We start from the raw sequence: 17,951 nt of genomic DNA, 5'->3' as shown, positions 1-17,951 counted from the left end.
CATTAACATTTTAAAGTCTAGATAAAAATGGGATATCATGCATTTCAAGCAAAGTTTCTTCTTTTACTTGTTTGGGTCTTTTGATGAAATCTGAGAAACTAAGTCATGCAGAGCTGAGAAGCAGCTCACTCTGAACAAAGAACAATGTTAAGACTGCATAAAAAGTTTTTATTGAGACTGTTTATATGCAAGACTGAAAATGTTGCTTTTCTTGGACTTCCCTTCAACATTAGACAGTGCTGTGCAAACCTCAGACAAATCCCTGTATTATGATTTCTAAGCTGTTAGGAAGTCTCTCAGAGGGCTAAAGTCTCTCAGAGGGCTAAGAAAGTAAAAACCTGAGCAACTGCCTCCCCAAAATTGATAACAAGATTCCAGACAACAGACTACAAAAGAGGAACAAATAACAGTTTATCCTTTTCTTAAGAGATTAATTTAGAACATGAGTAAACTATAGATGGCATACATTTATAAATACTAATTTATAATAAATAAAATTGAATATGTTCAGATTTCCGATATTTAGAGTACATTTCTATGTCTATTAACTTATAAACCAAATGGAAAGTAAGCATTTACCTGGAATTAATTTAATGCTTTTTCCTACCCCAGCATTTGTCTGGACATTGCCAATGTAATGAAAAGAACTGTAAATTTTCGACAGTGAGTCTACTCCAGTGAGCTTGATTAATTATGCATTAACCCATTTCTCTGAAGCATCCTTTACTAAATCTTTGGTGGAAAATGCACTTTATTAGGCATGAGCTTTGGTTATTTGTGTGCATACGCACTATGCTATCGGTCAATATGCAGAATGATTTAAAGTTTGCCATGTTACAGAGATGTATTGCTCATTAAAATAATTCTAGTGTTGCAACAAACAACACTGATGGCTAGTTTTGCAATTATTATTATCTTCACTTTTAGCATGATCTCCTTAGCCATATAGTTTTTGCTCAAAAGTTTTGCATTGACTTCAGATCCTGCAAAAACTTACACAAGAGTAATCACGATCATTTAAACACTGCACACATTATTAAATGTTTTCAGCAGGTACAGTTACTCGCATACATAGGAGTTACCAGAATAAGAGATAAGGTTTTAATGTTTAACTGAATAAAAATATTCTCAGGGTAGAAATAAATGATAAAGTAAAAGTACAGGTGAATAAGACCTGTAATAAACTTTACTCTGAAACCAGTTTAATTGGCTATTGATGTGAAGATGTTTGATTCAAGAGATACTATTGAACCTGTGACATATGATCATTGTAGTAGAAAAAACTGAAATGGAAAAGTGAGAAAATCAAATTACCCATGGCATTCTTTTCCCATATTCCATGGCAGAATTAGCCCACAGATTAGTAAATGGTAACGCATGCAACAAAAAATATGCTGTATCACTTTATGTAAAATCTGCTTTCATCATGCAAAAATGCCTACAAAACTGTGACAATATTTTTTTTCTAGTAGCATAGTTTTACATTAGCTCAGTTATGGAGACTTTTAAACCAAAATCCATGATTTTGCAAGTAGAAGATATTCTAAAATTCTTGAAAGATTTCCAGCATAAATATTCCAAAGCCCAACAAAGCTAATTGGTTTTCTAAAAACTAAACTACATAGGCTTATTCCTTGCTGTGATTCCTTGTTCTTTTGATGATAGAAGAGAAAAGACCGGTTTTTGGAGGAGGTCCCATCAACATGGGGGCTTGGTTCTTGTGAGTAATTTTTATCTGGGGGAAGAAAGAAGAAAAACAGAATTATCCATTGAACTAGTTCAATTCCAAGCATCTGAGATGCCTGAATTATTGTTGTATGCGACTACCAAACCTCCTTCATTTCATCAAAGATGAAAGGAAAATACCTGTATTTTTTATGAATGATATTACATTGCAGTAAACCAATCTATGTGTAATCACTGCTTCCACAAATACTTTAAATTATACACTAAAGCAATATTTAAAATCATATGCAATAAAATACATGCCAATATGTGATCTTACTTTTTGAGTGTGGGATTTCTTGCTTGCTGTTAAATATTTTACATATCTACAAGATGTATAGGAATTTAAAAGTTGGAAGGGACATGCTTGCTGACAGACTAAACTGTTGCCTATTAGAATATAAACTATGTCTTTGTGTGCTTTATTTATACACCTAATCAAGCTGTACTTTTCTTTTAACACAGGGCACTGCTTAATTTAAAAATAACTATTATGAACAAAAGTCAAAAGTTAATACACAAAAAAAAGTCAAAAAAGATTAACTAGCATTCTAATTTGTTAATTAATTGTGAATATACTCGAATATTGAAGACTATTTAAAACACTTTGTAAGACTGCTGTAAAGCCACCCGTTTTGATTTCTTTCATATCAAAGTACGAATCACCTTAAATGAGACAACCTTAAAGTAGATTATGTCTGCAATTTTCTCTAATTCAAGTCTAAATTAGAGAAGACATTTTATGAATGTATGCTATGCTCAAAGCTAATTGAAAGCAATTATCAAAGTGGCATTTTGTCTGTGACTTTAAGATACATTGTAAGATAATAAATGATTCTCATTATGTAATAAAAAGGTCACATCTTGCCTTTGGGCTAGTGACGCTAAGAGTTTTTCAAAAGCAATCCGAGACATTTTCTTTAGTGAACTACGACTAATACAAGAACCATCACTTATTAAATATCAGTTGTCACCTGCATAGTACCCACATCAGAGATAGGTATTTCTTTCAAAAAAGAAACACCACCTCATTAAAAACTGGAAAAATATATCTCTTAAAGTGCATACCTGACATTTTCAAGTTAAAATGAATATCCTTCACTTGTCATTCACTAATAGTAATGAAACAAAAAATGTATGTCACGTGGAAAGGCTCATTAAAATATAGATCAGGAGATTTCTTGGGGTGGAAATTTACTTTACAATATAAGGAGACAGCAACATAAAAAACTCAACAGAATGAGTGGGTGCGTTTAACTCTATTAGAGCCTTCACTTTACTCTTTAAATGCTCATTTCCATGCCACCTTAGTTCATTAGTCTCAAATTTCATACATGACCTCTTTTTGTCAACATTCCTCATTAGTATAACATTTAACATATGGGTTTTTTTGGACACCTAGATGAATTCCACAGGGATAATAACTCTCTCTTTCAAAGATTGGCATCAACATATTTTCTCACAAGAAGTTCTGCTTCAGGCATCACTTAGGAAGCCAAATCTGTAGCTGGGGTAAATTGGCATTATTCCATTGATGTCACTTTGTATCAGCTGATGATCTGGCCCTGGAAAATCGCCTCAAGGGTTTTTGCAACTTTCACATGCTTCATAAGACATATCCTGGGGCTCAGGAATAGTGATGATATCAACCTGATCCTAAGGATCAATACATGAAGCAATCTGCAACTGCTGTGAGTGAATTTTTTGTCAGTTTTAAGGGTTCAGCTTATTGCAAGATCAGGCCATGATGTGGCAGTAGGAATGGGCTCAGAGTTTCCTTTCAGAAGTAAATCATAGTAGTTCCATCTTAAAGTGAATAAAAGAACAAGGCTCAAAAAATGGCTTTAGTATGAAGAGGTGAGGTAATGCTGAGACCCCATACAGATTGTGCATGTTGGATTGGGGTTGTTCAGTGCTGCCGAGGATGAGTGCAACTACATATTGAGAAAATGTTTATAATTTTTAATGTTCTTTTTTGGCTTGAGCCATCTGTTTTTGAGACCATGACCTCTTCAGTATGTTGCATCCTATCAGCTGAGATCAGCTAAGATGCCTGAACATGATTAAGCACTCATGTGCATGGGGATGGAGTCCTATATGCATTTCTCCAAGACATATTTCCAACTATTATAAATTGGCATGATTCCACTGGTGTAAAATGTATTTTACATTCTGAAAATACAAAAATAAAGTGTAAACATAAAATATTTTTTTTTACTTGTACATAGTAGTGTATGTTAACACTGCATTGGTTAACAATGATAACCATTCATTCCTTGTTTTCCTACTGAAAAAAACCCAACCCACATTAAAATATCTTATCTTTGGGTGATAAAAAAATCAGAATGTTTATCATACATGCTGGACTATTGCACTACTTTGCCTGAAATAGGCTAATTTTGTCTTTCCCTAGACTTTCAGGCACTGCATTTCTGCCCTGGACTCTCACTTCTGCTTCTGTCTTCACACTGGCAGCACTGCCAGAACTGGTGCTGTGAATCTGGGTGACAAGTGACAGCACACGCTTTGAGATGGGAAGCAGCACTAAGGGTGTCAAAAAGAGAAATAATGCTGTTGGTCAAAGTAGGACTGAACACTGAAAGTGCTGTATGGCAGACTGAAATAGACAAAAGAAACCTCCAAAACCCAAACAAGATAAAAACCTTTAATTCCAAGCAACCAGATTTTAGTTCGGTAAAAAAATGATACTTATGGCTGTATATAGATCCTGTGTGCATGTACATGGGGTGTCTAAAGAGTAACTTTTACCATTCAGTTTCTCTTTCATGTGACAAGCAACCTTATGGGGTTTTTTAGTAGAAGCACAATCACAAAAGCTTTAAATAAAACATTATTTTTTTGATTCTCATTTTTCCTAGGTGAATCTGTGATTTACAAAACACACGAAAAGAAGACATTGCTCAGAGAAAAATTCTGAAAGTTCAAACCCTATCCACACATATTTTTAGAAACTGATGATACCCTGACAAACATATTCATGCAAAATGCTATGGAATTCTGGAAAATAATTTCTGAGATCACTTATCAGTTTAATTGAAAATATATAATATCTTACAGAAAATATGGATGACATTTAAAACCTAAATTAGAGGAGTGCCTGAAGTTCTGCTGGGGAAAAAACCCTTCTATTTGGCTTATTTGGCATACATTTATATTTAAAAATAGGCAAAATGAGGAAATAACAAAATTCTATTTAAGGGGAAACTAAATAACCATGTGAATTGCTAAGATTCCATAGATTTTTATTGTAAGCCTGATACTCAACATTGCAGGCTAAACTTAAACTGTTGAAGCCAATGGCAAAACTCTCATTTACTCACTGGAGCAATATTTTATTCTATGAATTCATGATCACAGAAATTTAAAGGGCCGGTATATGTAATAAATAGGTTTAGTAGAAATATACTGCATTTGCAATTTCAAAGTCACCTTTCCAGTATTAGAAAATGTGTCCAGTGATGTATTCACGGGAAAGAGCACCAGATCTAATTAAAAAAGAGCATAATTCTTAAAAGAAGATATTTTAATTGCTCCCTATTTGTTGATAGCAAATTTTCTGATAAAGGAGACTGAATTTGTGATACTAAAGTTATTTATAAATGCATAAACCAGACATTTATTTGTTTCAGGAGCAGGTCAGAGTTTCAAAATATGCCTTGAAGCCACACTAATGCAATGCATCCGCTAAATGAAATGCACTGAAACCCAATAATTTTAGTGTGATGACTACATCTTTCAGTCAGTTTTGCTTTCATGTTCCTTTTTCTACCGTATGTGCTGGTTACCTCCTTGTTCCTGACTTCACAGAATGCCTAAATATTTATTTTTAACACAGAACGTGGTACTATAAATACAGGTATTAACTACAACGTTAAATGACAATAGAAAACTGGAAACAGAGGTAATCACCTGTGTTTATAATATTTCAATTAATGTTAAAAAAATATTTTAAGGACAGAGGAACAAAACTGATAGAAAAAACTTATCAAGTTGGATCTGTTAGGTTGTGGTCACTTTTTTCCATGCTATCATCAGGGTTTGGATGTTGGTAGTTTTGAGGGTATGAGGGTTTTCCCACAGTCTAGATGTCTATATGCTGCTCCCCTTACAGGAAATGAAAGGATGCAACAACTACAGGTCACAGGAGTACCAAGTACCTTTATCTTCCTGAAGGTGATCAAAAGCTGCATTGGGTATCATGATATGAATAAGACCTATAGAATGTAGGCAATGCTAAACAAAATTAGTGTGTGATGTGTTATGTGGCATTTTGGTTAAAATCTCTTCAGTTCTAGACTTAGTTGTTTTACGTACAGCGTTATGCAACACATCTTTTAAATAAATTTCTTAACAATATTATTGTGCAAAGTGCAATCAAATCTAATCAGTTTGGCATTAATTAAGCTCTAATAATATACTCTAGTCTCTCTCCTAAGTAGTATGATCCGTTTCCCCTTCACACAGGTAGATTGGAAAACATTACGGTGTCATCATAATTTTTAAACATACAGAGAAAATGACAGAGCTGCAAAATTAAAATAAATGATTAATGGCATTTTTTTCCTGTTTTGTACTAATAGGTATCACTGAGGTTTTAAATTAATAGAGCTGTCAAGCTCAGGGTTGTTACAGATCCAGTGCAGAACTAAAATGGAAATTATGCATTCCACAGACACCTAAAGATGACACTTTGGAGTATTTTAAATTTTAATTAGTGGATGCAATTGTTTTTCCCCCTTCTTCCCTAAAACCACTGCAAATTAATTGGCAATTAGTCACAACTAATTCTTTTCTTAACAATCTGGAAAGAAAGGTGCATTACATGTTAGAGTATTTGTCTGAGGTGCAGAAAGCACACATGCAGTAAATTGCTTTGTCAATTACAAAAACTACTGTTGTGAAATTACGGAAAAATATGCATAGGTAAACAAAACTAATTAACGTGCAGTGTACCTGTGAGCATGAAAAAAAAATGCTCAGCTGCAAAATAATGTGTTAGAAACTCATTAAATCATTCTGACCTTGAAACAGAAATGTATCCACATTGTTACTCAAAAGGGGGAAAAATGTAGCATTTTAGTGTAACACCAAAAACTTTTCCTAGTAATTGACTTCCATTTATGGGTTAATTATGTAATAATTGTCTAATGTTCTATGAAAATCAGCCACCATATCTAGGTCCCAGTTGAGCTTTGCTCTAAAGAAGCAGACACAAAATTTTAAATTCTCCCATTATAAAACAACCGATAAGAAATTATTAATACATTCAGTGACACGGAAAGAAGATATTTTACATAGTCTAGAATACAGCTGCAGCTTCTTCATGCAGTCTGTGGAGCCAATGGTTCTACATAAAGGCAAATTTGTGACTCTCTTTTAGTTTTCTCACCCAGCTCTGCTGTATAGCATTTATTAGTAAAAACTTTTTTGTTTTGGTTTGGTTTTAGTTCTTGTTTCTCTCTGGATTTAACTACGCAGGTAGGACTTCAATGAAACCTCTGTGCTCAGGCTCATCATATCTCTGGGGATGAAAAGAAAAGCCAGAGAGAAAGCATTCATTTCAAACTTATTTTTAAGTTGCATTCAAATTATAATATTTTGAAATATTATTTTTGAGTTTAATTATTAAATGGCTTATTACAAATTTTCTTATCAGTAAATAATTCAAAAATATTCTGTGTTTCAGATGTCTGTGAAACTGTGTTTCTTGTAATCCATTAGGGTCAGCTCTGACTATGGATTTTCATTTTCGTTCCTTCATTTTGGAAGTGTTCTTGCACTTTCTACAGACATTTCTGTCTTTTAATCTAATGTTAGCAGCCTGACACCCAGATATGATGCCAAGCAAGTCAGGAATAGATGAAAGAACTGAAAATGCAGTTATTTCTAATTAAGATGGAATGTTTTTATGGATTTTTTTCAAAACAACGCTAATAATTTATGTAGCTAAATTGAAAGATGACTTTTTTTTTTTAAAAAAAATAAAATCCTGATGGCTAAAGCTAGAAGTTTATTGAATTAACTTGAGAGTCTTTGAAGTTTCATTACTATTAATGACCTGTTTGGAGATCAGGTGAAACGATAGATATCTTTCATGTTGCTATGTTTGTCTGGGAGAGCTCTGATAGAATTTCCTCTTCAGCTAATCAGACAAGATGTTTAACATAACATTATCATCTTTCCTTTTCCTAAACACTCCTCTATAAAAACAGTGAAAAGAATACAACTTGATGCTCAGATTCTATATCTTATTATACTAGAGCAGAGCGACTTTGCCCGACACTGCAGTCTGCATGTGTTCAACATACTGAATGATTCTGGATGACAGATTTTTAAACCCAGCCACTCACATTTTTAAGTATGCATGGAACCTACAGGAAGGCATTCTTGCTCTTGTCTAGGGATGCTAGGTACATGAGTAATAGAAAATCATGAAAGACGCTAAAAGTAGTACACAATTTATTCAGTACTCAAACTGATCACAGGAATTAAAAAATCACAGATCACAGCTTCTGGGGAATGAGTGCATTATCTATTGTGTCCTACAATATTTTCTCAGAGCCCACACTGTCATTTTGGGAGAATATGGTCTTTATATGTATGAGAAGGAACAGTTGTCAGCAACTCATGCTATTTGCATAAAACTTCTTACAGTCAGAAAAGAGAATTAGCAAAGATAAACTTGTTGATTCCTTCAACAGGAAATAATTTTCCTAGCCTGCATGTGTAGTCTTCATCCTATATGTAACAGGGATTTGACACAGAACTTGTTTTCCTTAATATGCATAATGGAATAGCAAATTTTTGATCAGGTTGAATTTGATTTCTTTAAAAATAATTTGAAAAATACTCTTATTTGTATAAAAATCTGAAGCAGAAAGAAAAAAGGACTTCTGAGCTTTACCACTTGTACCTTGGGCGAGGGTTGATTCAATACCTGCTGACTTTAGTCTCTGTAATATTTGTAGGTCAGTCCCTAAAACTACTCAACTCAAAATACACTGAAGCTTCTGAGATTACCATACCAAATATAACATGTTATTTCAACTTTCTAAAGGACAGTTGGAAAAGGAGAGACAGCAGTCTTATTTCAACAATAGCTTTCTGGCTGTAATACTGAAGAACTAAAATCCTGAGGCTCAGCTGCTCTGTCTAACTGATGTACATAATCTGTGCAATAGAACAAAGTGCAGGGGTCTTTCCCCTAGAACTAGTGAGATGATATATCAAAGCACGACAGTAGCTTCTGTCCCTGAAACAATATAGGTAGTAAACTAATTAGTGCCTTCTCTCAGTATCCTATAACGTGTCCTACCTAACAAGAGGTAGCATGTGAATGTCCCCTCATGTCTCAGTGCATGGTAGAAGAGTGTCAGCATCTTTATATAGGTTTCATTCCATGTAAAAGCTAGGGAAAGAAATTGCCTAAGAGGAGAAAAAAAAGGAAAACTCTTATGTTTCCTAAGAAACTAAACTAATTAATTTCTTTATCTGATCATCACATCTTTGTCCATTTGAAAACTGGTCAATAATCATTTGCTTTCAAGTAATTCTGGGAGAAAACCACAGTTTTGTCTCTAAAGAAGACAAAACCCTCATGATTCTTACTTTGGCTTTCTCATACTTCTTTTTCTGGAATTTGAGCTCTTGCAGGTTCAAGTAACTGGCTACATAGCTGGATACACAAAAGATTTTATTTAGATTTTATGGGTTTCTTTCAGACTCTGCTTTTGGATACACATCACTGAGATATCATCCCAATACTTACGTGATCAAAACCACTTTGGCTTTCAAAGACCCCTGTGAAGCAAACACTCAAAAACCAAATCTTAAACTTCTGTTGAGAGAAAGTTAATGGCCACCTTCGTCATTGTCTCAGGAGGAATTCCTAGCTACTTTGCAGAGGACTTCAGAGAAAAAACCCTCTAGTGTAGTTAGAACTGGTGGGGAGGGAAGAGGTTGGACCATACATGTTTTTTCCTTTGTAAAATGTAGAAAACAGATTGGGATACATGTACAATATTGCAAGGAGCAATTGCAAGAAATACATTAAGATCCATAGCAAAGAAGAAAAAAAAATCATGAAAAATGAGTAATACAAAATAAAATAATAATTCTATATCTAATTTCATAAAGGTGCAGTAGTATAGACAAATAGTTCATGTATTTTCTTCTCAGAAGAAATAAATATATTCAACAGTATGGTTTTCTTATGTAATACAAAGTATATTCTCTTAACAATGGCATAGTAGAAAGGATGGGTTCCTCAGAGAATTATATACAATTTCTATCTCCTTTAAAATGGTACTTAAACTGGACAGCAGTAATTATCAGTAATAATTTACTGTTTCCTCAAGGCAGTAATTTAAATGTAAGAACTGTCTCTTTTTCCAGATTTTCCCTCAATTGTGCAGGCAGCTTCTGCTAACATTATCAATCAGATAGCAGGGATTTTGCACAGAGCAAGCAATCAAGACAAAAGAAGCACATGTTATTGCCAGCATCCTTCCATAAGTTCTCTTCTGTAATTTGGCAACTGAAAAATTACATCTTTTTCTTGAACAACTAACTGCTGAGTTCAGTACTGTTGCTCTGCGCTGAGCCATCACTGTAGAAGAGGTAAAGATAATGATATCTCTTAACTCCAAAAGGTTTCCTGGAATAAATCTCATAAAATTCCCACTGTTCTGCCTTCACACAGTGTGTGTTCACATGGTTCTCCTGTCACTGCAGCATGTAAGCACTTACTATAGAGAATTAGAGTTCAGGCACTCTCCCTGCTGTTCAGCTGTAATTCATGATGTATCTAGTAAACATGAACTATCATAACCCTTTTCTGTCATCCTTACCCATACATTATCAGCTGCCACACCTGTTAGCACCTTACTAAAAGTGCTCCCTTTTACTTTTTTGTATAGCTTTTAATTCTACTACAGACATAAAGCTCATGAAAGTGATCCAGTATCCTGGTTTGGAGAATTACTCCCATCTGTAGTAGGATTTTTTTCCTTGTCACATTACTGTTTGGTCACACTTACAAGCTGAACGGCTACAGCTATTCACCTACTTAAGAACACAGGTCTTCTTTATGGAAACAAAATTAGTAAAATTGTCTATTAAAACATGTCACTAAGACTAAATTCTACAATAAGGAGCTTAAATTTCTTCAACGTCTTCTCCAAATGCTCAGAGAGAGATGAAAATTGAGAGTTCTTAGAGATATACCTTTCTTGTCTTGCCTGTAAACAATTAAACAAAGAACCTTCTCTGAGCAAGCTCCTCCCTATCCTATCCTATCCTATCCTATCCTATCCTATCCTATCCTATCCTATCCTATCCTATCCTATCCTATCCTATCCTATCCTATCCTATCCTATCCTATCCTATCCTATCCTATCCTATCCTATCCTATCCTAATTGCTGTTTGCCTGCTCTCACTTCATATGTGTGAGCACTGAAACAAAAGACTATGTAATTTCCTTCATTTCTCCTTTAAACTGTAAGGATTTTTGAAATATTAATTCCACTGTATAATTCAATCAGCAGTCAAGACTTGAGCTTTAAATAAAACCTCCTTGATATGAACTCTCAAAAGCACAATGGAAAATCTTCCTAAACTTTTACATAATAATTAGTTACTTTATACATTTCAGCATCAAAACCAACATTGGCTTTTCCTCAGCAATAATGACAAGAAATCTTATAAAACATCATAAATAAGTGATCACATTGGATAAAGGGTTGCTGGGACTGCACCCTTTGCGTCTTTTACAAATTTTTGAAATAAATGCTTTTTTATTCCATCCGAACCTGTGGGAAAAAACAGCACAAACTGAAAATGCAGTGAGTGTTGAACTATATAGTAACTATGTGAAAACGTTCTTAAGTAAATTGAGTCAATGCTGATGACAATGGTTGTCTTTTAAACCAAAAGATTCTCTATCACTAAAAAAGAAGTGGAAGTAAATAAATCAGTTTATTTTTCTGTCTACTGCAATTTTTTTTACTCATTGATAAAAGGTTCCTAATCTTTTTTTCTTTTTTTTTTGCTGAGCTTTCTTCCCAGAGATAACAGTACCCTTACCGTGCAAGGAGTTTGCATCCAAGGTTCCCCATCTATCTGCATAGGCAGAGACTTGCTGGTCCTAAAGGGATATATTTCATAGTATAAGAAACAGTAAATGGACAACATTGATAAATATATTTATTAAGGAGGCATATATGTGATGGCACACAAATATAAACCTGATTTATCCCTAAGCTTCTACGTAATCTCCAGTACAACCAAACATGCTTACAAAAGTAACCTAGTCACTTGGTAGACTCAGTTTGATTTTCAACACACAAAGCAAAAACATTGCAAATGTTCACACATCTTGCAAGTAATACACTGCTCTCTCAAGGTAGAATAGTTTGTAATTTGTGAAATAAAGAATGAATTACGCAAGAACTTCAGGAATAAACCGTATTAACTGAAGAGACAAAGCAACCTCTGCTATTTTTTATAACTTAGACTGACAATTCTAAAGGAAATAAATAAATTTTAGCTCTATCGTAACAATTTCTTAGAAGCATAAAAGATGTTTTTGCACTTGTGTCTAACTCTAGGTTAGACAGAGTAGTCACATAACATGACAGTTATACTATATTCAGAGGCTTTACCATGTTATAAATTTAAATTGTTAGTAAAAGGGCACTGATTTTAACATAAACCTAATGCCGGTGTTCCCTGTCTAGTTTCAGATACCACATTAAGAACAGTATAGACAAATGAAAAAGAAGAAAAAAAGGATGATCTTTTGGGGTCTTTTCCAACCTTATATTTCTGCATTATAATAGTTTCCATACAAGACTGTTAGAAACAACATAGGGTGAATAAATCTAATAATGGAAAAATGAGTCAACCGAGCACTGATATTGGTCAATGGAAATTCTGGCTTGGACATTATTTGAAAACAACCAACTGTCATCTATGGCCGTAATGTTCAATGAACTCTCACTTTATAGGTTTGGAAGGGTTCTGAGTCTTTTGCAGTTGTGGTCCTGCTGATGTGGGATTAGAAAAAATATCTCTTGGTATCCAGAGAAGTTGTAATAATTCTGTGATCTTTTTTCTCTTCCTTATCTACATGAGAAAGTACTTTTGAAGTCAACATCACTCAGTCCTTGAAGACAGTCTCAAAAATATGCCAGGCACTTTGGCAAATCCTGCTTATTTTCTTAAAGTTTTTATTGCTGCTCTTTGTTCTATACTAATTTTAGGCTTTTGGGGCTTATAATTACATAGCTTATAATTTTATTAAAATTTTGGAAAATTCTTCATGAGAAATTCTTCCTGAGGAAGAGCTGACCATCTCTCCCTTTTCCAGTCCTTATCTAATCCAAAAGTTAGAATACTTATTTTCTTCTTGAGTCCTAATCCAAGTTTCCGCTATTCTGAATGTTCTGGTCACTTTTAGCATAGCAATGACAAGCACAACTAAATTAGGGTGCTCCACCATTAGTGGCTTACACATGCCGACATATTTAATAATAGTGACTTGTCAGTGTTCAGTAAATAACAAATAAATTAAAACCAGAGCACTTTGACTTCTACAGATCAAAAAAGCGCTTTACAAATACTAATTACATGCTACTATTCCCTGGTGAGGTATGCATTGTAAATGGGTTAAAATGTGTCAAAGTAATGTTAAATGACCTTTTGCTCAAAATTGCACGGAGTGTATGTCAATAATAAACCCCAAGATATTAATGCTTTACTCCTCCTGCTCCAACTGCTTGACAACATTTTTTCATAGGATGAAGTGACAGTTGAATACAATATGTGAAGACTGAATGTAAATACACTTTTCCTAGTTTTTTGACACACTTGAAGATGTATGGGCATAAAAACATAGATGGCACAGATATATTTCACATAAAAAATGATACTTTCACAAGAAATAAGTACAGTAATTATGACTATTAAACTACTAAAGAAAGTGAACTGATGATATATAAAACTTTACTTTTTCACTACAACAATGCAGTGCAAATTAAAGCTGGTGATACCTGATGACAACAGATGAGCACTGAGCAAGCCGTCTTCCAGCACTTTTCAGACCTGTGTATATCTGTCCCATCTCCATGGCTCCTTCCAGACCAACCACTTCCATAAGCTGGTCACTTAGATCTGCGAAAGTTGAAATAAGTCACATTTTATCTAGACAGCAATTTGACAGTGGTCATCCTGATTAGCAGGAATTGTCAGATCAGCTGATAATAAAAGATGTGGAGACCAGAACTGGCAAAAATGATTCCCAAAATGTGATTGTAGCTTTAAGGTTGGACACATGTGGGTCTGTTGTCACAACATTCTAAAATATCCTGACAAAAAATGATTCTAAAATACAACAACAATATCCATGGTTTATTTTAACACATAAATATTGAACAAATAATCTTATTACATGAGAAAATAGGAAAGGCTCCTTCATTTAGGTTACCTGACACTCATAGGATGAGATGTTTGCAGGTTAGAAATTTATGCTGTCCATTGTCCATTAAAGAAGAAAAGTCAGTGGTCCAGACTGTGTTGGATTCTCTTCTATACAACACTTTCAAGATGACAGGTATTCAGCCTTTGCGCGCATGCATTATTGTATCCTTAATTATGAGACCACATATTATTTTTTGCATTGGATTTTGGCTCAATTAGTGCACAGTTTCAATGCAAAAAGGGCAAAAACAAACCTTATATCTGCAGCTATTGATCTAGCTTTCCTAAACTTTGTAGTGCTTGTTTACACCCAGATACATATGTTTCTTTCACACTGCTTTTTCACTACATATCATTTTGGCATTAAACTTCAAAAAATATTTAAATAAATAATGTGCCTGGCAAAATAAATGTTAGCATGCTTGACTTCAAGGAGCAAAGACAAATTCTATCTAGAATTTCAGATGTAAACAGAGATACAACCAGAAACCTAAACAGTAATGTAGCAGTCGGGTTTGAGAAGCAACCAAGCAAGGTAATGAAATATCCAGAATCAGCTAAGGTGTTTTATATGAAATGTCTTATATTCTCCTATTTAAATACATGTTGCCAAGACCAAATGGACAAGAAAAAAGAAACTTTTTTTTTAGCTGTAGATGTATTTTATAGATTGACTGTTAATATCCATGTTTCCAAAAGGTACATTATTCAGTGAAGCACAGCAATGAGCCAAAATGTTAGTCTATCATCACATCAAACAAACAAAGGAGACTGCATTACTCTTTGTACATTTTAAACCCTTCAACCTTTAATGAAGGTAGAATTTAATGCTAATTATCATATCTATGAGGCCAGACCAAAGTTTCAAAGAGAGTCTCTTCTGCTCTCTTCTCTGGGCTTTCAGTGAAGGTAATTAACTGAAAGAAGTACTGTGATGGGGGTGGGGGTGTGGGGGTTTTAGGTATTAAAAGTAAATAGGATTTGTGGTTTGGATTATTCTGCTTCCAAACAGAAAACCTGATACAATCCAAAGCCTTTGTTTTTCTTCTTATATTTCTTACTATTCTTTGTTATTTTCATTTTCTCATCACAGTAAGATCAGTTCCATATAATATTAATGAAGTAAAAATAAACTCTATTCATTCCTGTTAAGGAAAAAAAATAAGATGGACAAAGGTTAAAAATATATGATATCATTAATTTTAGCTATACATTTTTATAGTTTGCATCCTTGTAACACATGTAAACCCAATTTTGTAGGTCTGGCTTTCTGCTGAATTGTTTTTCTCCTGAAATGTTTTCCTTAAGTTACCCATTTTTAAACTTAACTCAGATTTAAACAAATTCTGCTTTTCTTGATAGCCCCAAGGATTTCAATGAGAAAGTCATACTCATTTGCAAAAGTTATTATATTATAAAAGCACACAGACCTTTATAGATGTACTAAATCATTAAAATGTTTCCAGCTAAAGAAAACATCGAATTCCTATTCACTGGGTTATTAGAAAATTATTATTTTTTAAAGGCAAGAATAATTAAGAACAGATTTTTATTACTGACAGCTCAGGCAACATATGCAAGATTCAGAATACTGACATCTGCAGTGATATAAATTTGATGCATCATTCTTCAATAGCTGAGAGATTAGTGCCAGTAACAGCAGGTAACTAAGGGCCAAATCCTACCCTTTGATCTATACCACACATCTAAAAAAAAATGTGGTATGTTAAGTATTGGAAGATGGAACTGAACAATACTCTTATCTACAAAAAAAGTGAAGCCTTCACAGACTTCAAAAACTTTGCATTTGCAGTGGCATATTCCCAAGTTGGGGTTATTTTAGGCAAAATATGAATATTTTTAGAATCAAACTTAAATTAGACATAACCTTGCTTCAGAAGCAGTAAGCTAAAGCAAACGTAACATGCAATTATCAGTTTAGGGTTAGTTCACGCTCTTGCCTTTGCTAATATATTTGAACTTATGCTTTTGCATAGTCATATCCATTTCAACAAATCCTTGAGGTATGTTGACTTTGACAACAAAGAGTGAGCAAAAGTGAAAAATGGAGTGTGTATATTATAGTCCCATTCTTTAAAGATGCTACATGGCTATAAGTACACGGGTTGAATATAAAGGGTCAAGACATCAATGATTACATTTGTTCTTAAAAGGTCCTCACCAAAGATTCTGAAAGAGACTAAGCTCTGTTCAAAGAGATCAGATCTTCTATTAAATTAAAAGATAGGAAAAGAGTCATTCTCCATTCTGATGGAAGGTTATCACTGATTTCTCAGAAAGATCTGTGCTGGCCTCTGTGCTGCTCAACATACACCCCTAAATAATCTGGAAATAGAAGTAGATAGTGAGTTACTGATGGTTCAAAGTAAAGAAAAAAGCCAATTATATATAAAAAAAAAAAAAGAGAAATTTTACAGTACTAAGTAATGGGGCTATACAAAGGCAGAAAATTCATTACATGTAACTTAATGTCCATGAGGGAAAACAGAGCTAACTGCATATGACATAGCTAACTACAGATGTGTAGACTATTATATGCGTATATATTACATTTGAAAGTAAGTATGGTGTGTCTGTGTTTATATGTCCATATATATACGTATATTTCTTTTGCTTGGCTGCAATTAATACTGTCACACAGAAATTAACACTATGGAATTACTGTAGCTACTTCTATGAAAATGTCAGTTCAGTGCTCAACAGTGATCAAATATCATCAAATATTATGATTGGTTCATCCATACAGTATGGAGTTTGTAGTTCCAGTCTACTCAGCAATGCACAGGAAGATATAAAATAACTGGAAATGACAAAGGAACAAGCATGATAATAATAGGGAACAGCTTCTGTATGAAAACAAATTAGACTAGGACCCTTAATGAAGTGAGGAGATGAACGGAGGAAAGATGAGAAAATAACGAGTGTCATGGAGTAGGCAAAAACAGTATTATAATTTGTTATTTCTCAAAATGCAAGAACTAAGCAGTTTCATAGCAGTTCTAGAACAAGCAGAAAATTCTTTTTACTTAATACTTTGTTCTACCATGATGCCATTCTAGACTTTGAAATCCCCTAAATCAAAATTAATACTTATTTGGTAGGATATCTTAATGGAAAAATCACTGTATGTTTGCTCTATTATTCTTTATTTCTAATCATGCGATGCAGGCTGGCATTAGGTCAGATACTGAGCTACGTGAACTTGTGGGTTGACCGATTATCACTGCTTTTGTTGCCTGCTTATACATCTTACAAATTGTAGACCAGAATAATGAATGCTGCTGTTTGCTAAACATCATTCATCACTTTAACAGCTTATAACGCGGACTTTTCCATGACATGTATCCCAACTGTTTTAGAGACCTAATTCAGAAAATCACTTCTTTTTGATCCTTAAATTCTGTTTTGAAGTTACACACTTGTGTGTGCACCTCTGTGTGTCTCCACCAACTACAGAGTAAAAAAAGCATTGCTTTTTAAGCATGTTGTATTTTTAATCTGTTCTACGGATTTTATTCTGAAAAGAAAACAATCAATTGGTGACTATACTAATAAAATGCTCCAAATGCATGCTTCACCTGTTATAACCAGTGTTAGGAGGTTTAGGTTTAGAAAACTGAAGGTTAGATTTTCGAAAAGAATTCAGTAGCTAACAGTGAACAGCAGCAACTACAAGATACCGAACAGTTTTCAATCTAGCCAGATC

At 33.9% G+C, this 17,951-nt stretch overlaps 1 protein-coding gene across 2 annotated transcripts in view; it reads right to left on the bottom strand.

Annotated features, from left to right (window-relative positions):
• Positions 1-214: 214 nt before the first annotated feature.
• The window catches only part of DGKB (diacylglycerol kinase beta), a 362,852-nt gene continuing 345,115 nt past the window's right edge, over positions 215-17,951 (bottom strand). For both annotated transcript variants that reach the window (XM_040593354.1, XM_040593355.1), the window contains 3 exons: positions 13,798-13,918; positions 11,831-11,891; positions 215-1,735 (listed from right to left, as the gene is read on the bottom strand). In XM_040593354.1, the coding sequence (XP_040449288.1) occupies positions 1,628-1,735; positions 11,831-11,891; positions 13,798-13,918 (290 nt within the window). In that variant the 3' untranslated portion in view covers positions 215-1,627. The remainder of the gene's footprint in view (positions 1,736-11,830; positions 11,892-13,797; positions 13,919-17,951) is intronic.

The sequence above is a fragment of the Falco naumanni genome, chromosome 4 (assembly GCF_017639655.2).
Source record: "Falco naumanni isolate bFalNau1 chromosome 4, bFalNau1.pat, whole genome shotgun sequence".
Lineage (NCBI taxonomy): Eukaryota > Metazoa > Chordata > Aves > Falconiformes > Falconidae > Falco > Falco naumanni.
Note: the sequence above shows the minus strand (reverse complement) of the source record. Positions and strands in the feature narration are given on the sequence as shown.